The sequence below is a fragment of the Aquarana catesbeiana genome, linkage group LG05 (genome assembly GCF_042186555.1).
Source record: "Aquarana catesbeiana isolate 2022-GZ linkage group LG05, ASM4218655v1, whole genome shotgun sequence".
Lineage (NCBI taxonomy): Eukaryota > Metazoa > Chordata > Amphibia > Anura > Ranidae > Aquarana > Aquarana catesbeiana.
Window position 1 is genome coordinate 169,942,335 of NC_133328.1, and position 10,211 is coordinate 169,952,545.

General features: G+C 39.1%; 1 protein-coding gene across 2 annotated transcripts in view; it reads right to left on the minus strand.

Annotated features, from left to right (window-relative positions):
* Window positions 1-1,900: 1,900 nt before the first annotated feature.
* Window positions 1,901-10,211, minus strand: part of MRPL3 (mitochondrial ribosomal protein L3) — a 197,071-nt gene continuing 188,760 nt past the window's right edge. For both annotated transcript variants that reach the window (XM_073630340.1, XM_073630341.1), the window contains one exon: window positions 1,901-5,593. In XM_073630340.1, the coding sequence (XP_073486441.1) occupies window positions 5,444-5,593 (150 nt within the window). In that variant the 3' untranslated portion in view covers window positions 1,901-5,443. The remainder of the gene's footprint in view (window positions 5,594-10,211) is intronic.

Here is a 10,211-nt window from a genome sequence, read left to right on the forward strand (position 1 = left end):
ACACTGATTACTGTAAAAATGTCACTGGCAAGGAAGAGGTTAACACTAGGGGGGCAATCAAGGGGTTAAATGTGTTCCCTAGTGTGTGTCCTAACTGAAGAGGGGATGGGACTGTCTAGGGGAGATGACAGATCGCTGTCCATACATTGTATGAACACACGATCTGTCTCTTCTCCCCTCAGAGAACCTGGATCTGTGCGTTTACACACACAGTTTCCCATTCTCGCTGTTTAACGAGCAATCCTGGGAGCTCGGCGGTCATTGCGCCTGCCGGGCACTCGCATCGGCTCGGGGGGGGGGGGGGCGAGGAGCAGCGTGCGCTCCTAGTGGCCACACTACGAAGTGAATTAACATAATGTCGTTTCGCCCAGCTGTGTCATTCTGCCGCAGTAAAACTGCGGCGGCTGGTTGGCAAGTGGTTAAGGATGGGGCAGCTGGCTTCCCAATCCGCTCCTTAGCAACCAGCTATATACAGTGAATGTAAAAAAAACCCCACACAAATCGCAAAATGGAAATCTCGGTAAAACCGCGGTTACAAAAACGCAGAAAGCACAGCAAAATACACTGCAGAAACGCTCAAAAGCGACATGCATAGATGTGAATCGAGCCTACGGGATCTACCACTTTGTATACACAGCAGCTGGTATCTTTCATGAAGTGAATTATCTTACTAATGAGGAATGGTGTCTGCGGGCTAATGCCCCGTACACACGGTCGGATTTTCCGACAGAAAATGTGTGATAGGACCTTGTTGTCGGAAATTCCGACCATGTGTGGGCTCCATCACACATTTTCGATCGGAATTTCCGACACACAAAGTTTGAGAGCTTGCTATAAAATTTTCCGACAACAAAATCTGTTGTCAGAAATTCCGATCGTGTGTACACAAATCCGATGCACAAAGTGCCACGCATGCTCAGAATAAATTAAGAGACAAAAGCTATTGGCTACTGCCCCGTTTATAGTCCCGACATACGTGTTTTACGTCACCGCGTTCAGAACGATCAGATTTTCCGACAACTTTGTGTGACCGTGTGTATGCAAGACAAGTTTGAGCTAACATCCGTCGGAAAAAATCCATGGATTTTGTTGTCGGAATGTCCGATCAATGTCCGACCGTGTGTACGGGGCATATGAGTCAATCGGTATTTCAGCAAGTCACTTGTGCAAAAATGAAAGACATTTGGAGATGCTGCCTCACAGCAAACTAATTCTACTTGTTTTTAAGATTATGAAACTTTTTTTTTCCCTACATTTTGTAATCTAATCTATAGCTAGTAAAATAATCCCAAACTGGGTTACTATTTGTAATGGAGCATATTAATGACTGTGGAAAGTGGAGAAGGAAGCAAAAGTATTTATTCTCAACTTTGTTCAGGTCATAAGCAGCCCACAAAAACATAATGGGGCTTAGGAGTGTTGGGACCTTATTTACATGACAGGGAAGGGCAGTAGTATTATTGAGAGTTCTGATGGTGCTGTCTGCAAAGGTGTTTTTTTTTCTTTTTTCTTAATAATGATACTTGAATAGAGCTCTCAGCTATGAAAGGTGCATCCGATGGCAGTACCAATTGCACTGCAGAAGCTTTTTGTTTGAGCTAATAATCGGTGAGGGCACTTAAACAGATCTCAGCTTTTGCTGGTGGAGCCCACTGTATCATTTGTAGATAAACCACTTGCCTACTGGACACTTTTACCCCCTTTGTGGCAAGGCCAATTTACAGCGCTGTCACACTTTGAATGACAATTGTGCGGTCATGCAACACTGTAACCATTTGACATTTTTATCATTTATCTCACACAAATAGAGCTTTCTTTTAATGGTATTTAATCACCACTGGGTTTTTTATTTTTTGCTAAACAAAAAAAGATCAAAAATTTGGAAAAAAAAAAAACAAAAAAAAACAAAACACAAAACTTTTTTTATTATTATACAGGATTTATATAGCGCCAACAATTTGCGCAGTGCTTTACAATATGAGGGCAGACCATACAGTTACAAAACAATTCAATACAGGAGGAATCAGAGGGCCCTGCTTGCTAGAGCTTACAATTTAGGAGGGAGGGTCAAGTGATACAATAGCTGTGGGGGAGGAGATGATGGAGAAAATTAAAGTACAGTTGTTAGGTGGGGGCAGGATAGGCTTCTCTGAAGAGATGGGTTTTCAGGGATCATCTAAAATTAGGGAGCTCCATAGGATGGGAGAGACTCTGGAAAAGTCCTGAAGGCGAGAGTGGGAAGAGGTGAAATTTTATAAAATTTTGCAAACAGGTAATTTTTCTCCTTCCCTGATGTGAGCTGAGGCGGCTGCACTGATGGGGACTGATGAGGAGGCACTAATAGGCAGCACTAACGGGCACTGTTGGGACTGCAATGATAATCAGTGCCCTAATTATCAGTGTAGATGTCCCTTTTACACAAGCGGTTATTGGCTCTCCTGTCCTCATGCTGACAGTGTGAGCAAAGGAATGCTGATACCCGGCTTGTCTTTACATTATGATCAGCTGTGATTGGACACAGCTGATTACATGGCAAAAGCCTCTGATTGGCTCTTTACCCTGATCTGTGATCAGCTGTGTCCCTGATGAAGTCACGTGTGTTATGAAGCAACGCGTCGGAAGGAGGCGGGTGACGTCAACCCACATGTCACGGCCGGACGGGGAGTTTTCCTTGCAGTGGTATACATTGTATCGCACTTTGCTGATTATCCTTATTGGTGAATGGGAGTGTTACTTTTCAGTTTTTAACTAAATAAATGATGGTTTTACACTATGGAAGAGTCTTCTATCCTTATATGACCTTAGGTTGGAGGTAATCAGCGAGGAGTTCCTGAAGAAAAGACATATGGGCAGAGCTCCAGTGATATCAGCACGGAGGAGAGACACACTAACAGTCGTGCCTGATCTATATGAAAATATAGATCAAGCTTGGAGGTGAGCTGCCACCCTCACAATATATATTTCAACATGTGGTGGATATTGCCGGCATTGGATTTAATGAGTGACACAATGTTAATTGGAAAAAAGAAAAAACAGCATTTGAACAAACTGTTGCATGTTTGAGGACTACCTCTGGGACCATTTAGATATCTATAGAATGGACAAAACGAATTGGACATTCAATTTCCCTTCTATATATTAGTGTGATCACATTAAGCTGCTGGCTCGATGCACAAATTTTTAACATTAACACAGAAAGCATTATTTATGTTTAGATGCACTATATCACCTGTGTGATTCATATGAATGTAGATTTATGGTTTTAGAGGCACCTTATCTTACATGAATTAGCACAGAGAGCACTTTATATATTGGAAGCACGGTAGATGCATTTATATTTTATGAGTTTTTACTATTAAGCAAGAAGAGTATTTTATATATTGAAAGCACGGTATATGGATTTATATTGAGTTGAACACACACATTGGTATTTTACTTGTTGATAGATATACTATATTTATTCCTTTTATTTATTTAGACCAGTGTTTCTCAACTCCAGTCCTCAAGGCGCCCCATCGGGTCATGTTTTCAGGATTTCCCATAGATGAAACGGCTGTGGTAATTACTAAGGCAGGGAAACTGATCAAATCACCTGTGCAAAATAATGGAGAGACAGAAAAACATGACCTGTTGGGGTGCCTTTAGGACTGGAGTTGAGAAACACTGATTTAGACACACACTTCTTGATTTTTTTTTTTTTTACCACACGGAATTAAATAATGTAAACAATGATGTAAATAGCAAAGCGCCACATCATTTAATAGTATCGATCACAGGAGGACGTCTTAGGACACCCACCCGGAACTGGCCAGCCACGCTGTAGGTTAAATGGTGGTTGTGATATGAACAGAGGTTATAACTTGACTATTCCCCTATAAATTAAGTAAAATATAAAATAAGTTAAAGATGATCTGTGACTGGTATCAGTATGTGCCAATTATATTTTTCCAGAAGAACACCCAATTCAATTGTTATTAAATTTTAATGTTTAAGCTAAAGACTTAAGCCAGTCATAAATGGTTCAAATCTTGGCTGGTTCAGCAGGGAACGGCTGAGATTCGGTCCATCTATGGGCAGGCTGACTGTACCCAAGTCAATCCATTGATGGACTTGGGTACAACCAGCATGGCTAATTTCTAGCATGCAATTATGGGGGAATTGAGCGATTTTGCAGGAAACAAAATTGTATAATCTATGGCCTGCCTTAAATTTTTTTTTCCGCTAGTCACCATGTTTAATGGTCGAGCCACCCCACCCCATGCAAGCAGGACTGTGACACCATTATTATTCTTTGCAGGTTGTGTCTCCTGCCTTGTCACTAGACCATGAAAGTGCATCCCTTGGGATACTAACATCCTCACAGAAAACATGATGGTTGAGAAGCCCTGAGCAATGCAACAGAGACCGATATACTTACATTGTATCTATGATTTTCGCTCTAAAATTCTAGTATGTGGGAGATTGTCAAAGAATAGAATAATGCCAAGTAGTAGGTGGTTAGTTGCATTTTAAACAGAACCCATGCTTTGTGCAAATATCTCCAAGGTGAGGAAGACTGGTGACTGGCTGTTCATGCACCCAATACTGCATCATGAGAAGAGGAGAAAGCCACAAGTATTAGGGGGCTGCTGCACACAGGTGTTTTTTTTTTTATCTTAATGCATAGAATGCATTAAGATAAAAAACCTGCTGCGTGTACAACCACTTTAATATGGTTGGATGCTGAAAAGGCTTTTGTTTTTAAAACAACTGTAGTTCCACTAAAGGATGAACCATATGATTAAAATTAGAAATCTGCTGTCCAATAGCAGCTTCCTTATTTCCTTCCCACACCCTCATTTCCCTGTGTAGACAGGAACCTAATTGAAAGCTATGAAGAATCGGAGATCAGAGTTTTTATTTCAGACACTAAATAAATGAGTTAGTACAGGACCACAAGGAGATTAAAAGGTGTAATACTTCAGTCAGACTTCTATTTTTTTTATCAGAACAACCATTAGCTTAGTTTGAGAAGGAATATAATTATGTCTGCAGATACTAATTAAAACTACAACTTGGATCTCCTGACTTATTAATAAAATTAGAAACATAATTGGAGTATCTTCTCCAGTAGGCAAGCAAACAAGCTATTTAATGAATAAAGTCCAAAAATGGTTAAACAAGTCTTTATTTCAAAAAACATGACATACCTGATAATGTTAAGTCATGACACAAGTAGTTTAGAAAAGCCCTGTGGATCCACAAGATCCATAACAATATAAAGCAAATTGTAGGTACAGAAACCATCTTAGTTGCATTCAATATGAAAACGTGTTTATGCCCTTGTGTCTTTCAGGATAAGACTGGCTGCAATGGGAGGGAATCCCTTCTGTAACCTGGGCACCTTATTCAGTAAGCACTGTGATTGATGACAACACCTATAGGAATGGAGATGTCAGAAATGCTAAGAGTATTCGACAGAGGGTTCATTGAACTGGAACACTTCATCATCATAAAGGTCTTCTGGCAACTCTTCATCTCCATCAGCGAAAAAAGTAGGAAATGGAAGGTTTTCAAAGCCTTTTTGTTTGACAGCGAGTTTTGTGTCAGTGACCTAGAAAAAAGGATGGGAAAGGATGACATTTGATTATCAACCAAATAAATGTCTTCATTTTACACATAAGTTGACCAAACCTCTGCATCTGTTTTGGATAAATTACAGCCATAATTAACTGGGTTTAATCATCTATAAAAGAAAGGCATGCAACGTAAAAACAATGAAGGTTTTGTACAATATTACTTAAATTTAAACCTTCAGCTTGTTTAGTTAAGATATGAAAATGAAAGATAAAAGCTGACTGGTAGCTATGCACAATTCACCTCATTAAATTGGGGGCAACATTTGAAAGGTGAAGCCTGCATGAAATCATAGCATGGTAATCACAGCAACTGAACTCCAATAGTCATTTTTTCTAGCACAGATTACAAAACAAATTGATGTGTCTGAGGGCAACAAAGCCATTTCCTAATGTTATTGACATGGACAAGCCTACTGAGGAGTAATGCAAAGCAAAGAGCAGTGCTCCTGTGCAAAGTACCCATAGTAGCCAGATTATAGTTTACTGTAGTCAGCTTAAGCAGGCCTACACTGATCAAAATTCAGCTGGCTCATGGTGTCCCGGTAGGAGGGGGGTAAACCTCAATTCACCTTGTTTGTGTAGATCAGGGATATACAATTAGCGGACCTCCAGCTGTTGCAAAACTACAAGTCCCATCATGCCTCTGCTTCTGGGTGTCATGCTTGTGGCTGTCAGAGTCTTGCTATGCCTCATGGGAATTGTAGTTCTGCAACAGCTGGTGATCCGCTAATTGCATATCCCTGGTGTAGATGGAAGAATCTATTTTTTTTTATTTTTTTCAGCTCACTGGTTGAAATAAAAAGACTTTGTGTATGTATGGCCAACTTAAAGTTGTATTAAATGGTGTTAAAAAATAACCAGGTACCATGCAGGTTTATGCCATAAATGTGCTATATTGCACAGCAGGAGCAGGGAAAGTACTAATAATTTCAACATTTTACAGTTTACTAAATTGAAAAGGGATGATAAGGACCATTACTGCCAATTCCATGAGACAAGGGGCAACTCAATTACTGGGGAAGGTAAGCTGCATCAATATTACCACAATCACCCCCATATTTCTACTACTTTTTGCCTCAAAAATGGAGAACACTAGATGCTCCTCAGTACTCAAAAATTACCATGACATGGCACACTTCTCTTGAGAAGAAGGGTAAAAATACAGGATGAGGAGTATGCCAATTTTCTTAAAAAAAAAATATATATATATATAAAAAAGGGCTGTGGGAGAGAATTTAACTAACTGCTTATTGAAGTTATTTAAACTGTTCACTCAAATCTACATAGATTGAGAGGTTAAAAGAGAAGCTTGGGTTTCATTTGAAAAAATAAATTGAAATTAAACTCACCTAGGTGGATGCAGCATTGGCCTCATGCTGCATTTGTTTTCCACCAGCTCTAAGAGCGAGAACTGAGCGATCAAACACCACTGATTGCTTGGTTCTCAGTCTTCAAACTGTAGAGAGTTGGTGACTGACATCTCCGGCTCTCTGCTCTGTCCCCTCCAGTGCTCACTGGAGTATCAAGCTGTGAAGGGGACAGGAGCAGCTGGGTCAGGCTCTCAGTGAGTCACTGAGAGCCTGAGCCAGGTGCCGGTACAGGCTTCTGGGGGGATCCCGCCCCATGTGGTCAGGATCTTTTCAGAGCCTGGACTGGCTGTGACATCAGCGAACAGCGGGCTTTAGTCCGCTGTCAGCTGAGAACGGGTCGCAAGAGTGCAGAATGAATTGCACTCCTGGGAAACAGAAGTACAACCAAAGAAGCTTTGACTATACTTCTAATTTAAGGTGATGTAATTAAATTGGGAGGAGCTATCATTTAGCGTGATTTGATTGCACAACTGAACAAAAACAGTTTTTTGTAGTCATTTTTTTTAAACTGAAAGCACTAGGAAATATCTCTTATTCTTCTGTGTTTAAAGCGGACTTGCATCTGTAGTGTATGTTGACCCCTCTGGCAGTGAAAAGGCTCTCTATTAAGGGTGGAGTAGAATTAGGTACTTATATATGTGCACAAGATCACAAGAAGTGTACATTTGAACTTGACAATAGTTGATAATTGTTCACTTATACTGCATACATAGATTTCATTTTATTAATGTATATTGTCATGGGTTACATAGGAAATCTATTTGTTTTACAATTGAGAATATAGTGGATATTTGCAATTTTTTCGAGTTGTGCTATATTGCGCTAAAATATGTTTCTTTGAAGTTATAAGAGACATCTGTGTCACCTTATACTTTATTGAATCACATTACATTGCACTGTTAACCACTTAAGGACCTGCCTCATTTTGGATTTTAGGTGTTTACATGTTTAAAACAGGTTTTTTTTGCTAGAAAATTACTTAGAACCCCCAAACATTATATATTGTTTTTTTTTCTAACACCCTAGAGAATAAAATGGTGGTCATTGCAATACTTTTTTTGCACCGTATTTGCGCAGCGGTCTTATAAGCGCACGTTTTTTGGGAAAAAATTCACTTTTTTGAATAAAAAAAATTAGACAACAGTAAAGTTAGCCCAATTTTTTTTATATTGTGAAATATGTTACGCCAAGTAAATTGATACCCAACATGTCACGCTTCAAAATTGCGCCCGCTCGTGGAATGGCGTCAAACTTTTACCCTTAAAAATCTCCATAGGCGACGTTTAAAAAATGCTACAGGTTGCATGTTTTGCGTTACAGAGGAGGTCTAGGGCTAGAATTATTGCTCTAGCGATCGCGGCAACAGCTCGCATGTGTGGTTTGACCACCGTTTTCATATGCGGGAGCTAGAATTAACACTACACTTGATATAGTTTGAGATTTAGGTTATATAACATTATAGTAGTTGCAAGCTTATTTAGGGTACAATTTTATAAGGAGCGTGCAGACGCTTTATTATTTGCAGGTATACAAATGTCAGTAAAGAAATATTACTGTACTGAGTGATAGACATACAAAACCTGTAAAGAAAGGGTGCAAATTATTTTAGTGGGGAAATGCAGTTATATGAAGGGCATGACAAAACCTTAGAATAAAACATGTACTTATCAGTGGCAGTTTGCCCGATTCTAAGCAGTGGTCACAAATACAAGTATGTTTTATCTGTGGAGATGGTCTCTGAACTCAGATTTGTATTCCAGGCTTCGTTTTTCTTTTTTTTTTACTACAGGAGATGGAAGGCTTTGTGAACAATACTTTAAGCTGGATTACTTGTATACCTAAATCCTGCTCTGGGCATTTCCTTAGCCTCACATTTCCTTTGTTGTATGTTGCAGCGCTCTGCTGCTGGAATCGTGCCCTGTGAATCATTTGAGAAGCTTTTTGTCTCCTTTAGTGAGATTTCCTAAAGTATTATTTCACACTGTGCTTCTATGGCCTCTTCAGAAATTCTACAGCAGAGCAGAAGATGTTACTGCATATGTCTTTTTTAAATGAGATGTGGGGATTGCAAAGGAATAGGGGGCTTGAAATATTGAATATACCTAGAAGAATATAAGCAAATAAGCTAGGCCTGGGAAACAGAACATTAAGAAAAAATATTATGGTACAGCAGAATGCTCTCAGAGTAATATTAGTTCTCCCTGAGGCCTTAAGAACTAAGCACAACAAAATTACCACAATTAGATATCTACATTAAATTCCTTCCTCAGCTGTCCTTATTTGCACTCCAAAGACTTAAAGAGGCTGCACAAGCAAAAGATGACTAATGGACTGATAGAGGTTAGTGGACTAAGCAGATCTTTTTTTTAGCTTAGGTATGTTTTTAACCACTTGCCGACCCAACAGAATTCTGTCAAACTTATACATGTCTTTACCACTGTGAAGCATACAATCCCTAGGTCTTGGAAAGAGCAGACCATTCCTTTCAAGAAACCTATATCCCCACTAACCTTGGCATGCCTTTTGAGAAACCGGCTGCCACTCTAAATGACCGGTTGCCCAACCTTGATAAAATCTGGGATACCTGGATCACATACACTACTTACTAATAGATTTTGATTGCTTACTCTTCACAATGTGAGCCCACCATTCTTTGAATTATGTGGTTTCCGCAAGCTGGCAGTGAAGTAATTCTCTCTCCCTCCACTTGCCAGATACCCATTTCCCTAGATGTTCAGAGGATTACTATTCTTCGTTTAAAACATGGATCTTAAAACAGGACACATTACACACAGTACTGTAGTTTTAGGCAGGTGGGAAGAAATGCTGTAACGTAAGAATGCTTTAAAAAAGATATACTTTAATTGTTTTTTTTTTTTATTAATTTACAAAATGGAAAGTGAGAGAACAGAAGAGAAATCCAAAACAAATCAACATTTGGTGTGGCCACCCTTTTGACTTCAAAACAGCATAAATTCTTCTAGGTACACTTACAGTTTTTAAAGGAACTTGGCAGGTAGGTTGTTCCAAACATCTTGGGAGAACCAACCACAGATCTTCTGTTCATTTCCCTTTTTTAGTTAATTTTAATTGATAAAAATAAACTATTAACAATTCTATTTCTAAAAGCTTTCTTAATTCACAGCATTTTGAAAACGTGTGTGTATGTATATATATATATATATATATATATATATATATATATATATATATATATATATAT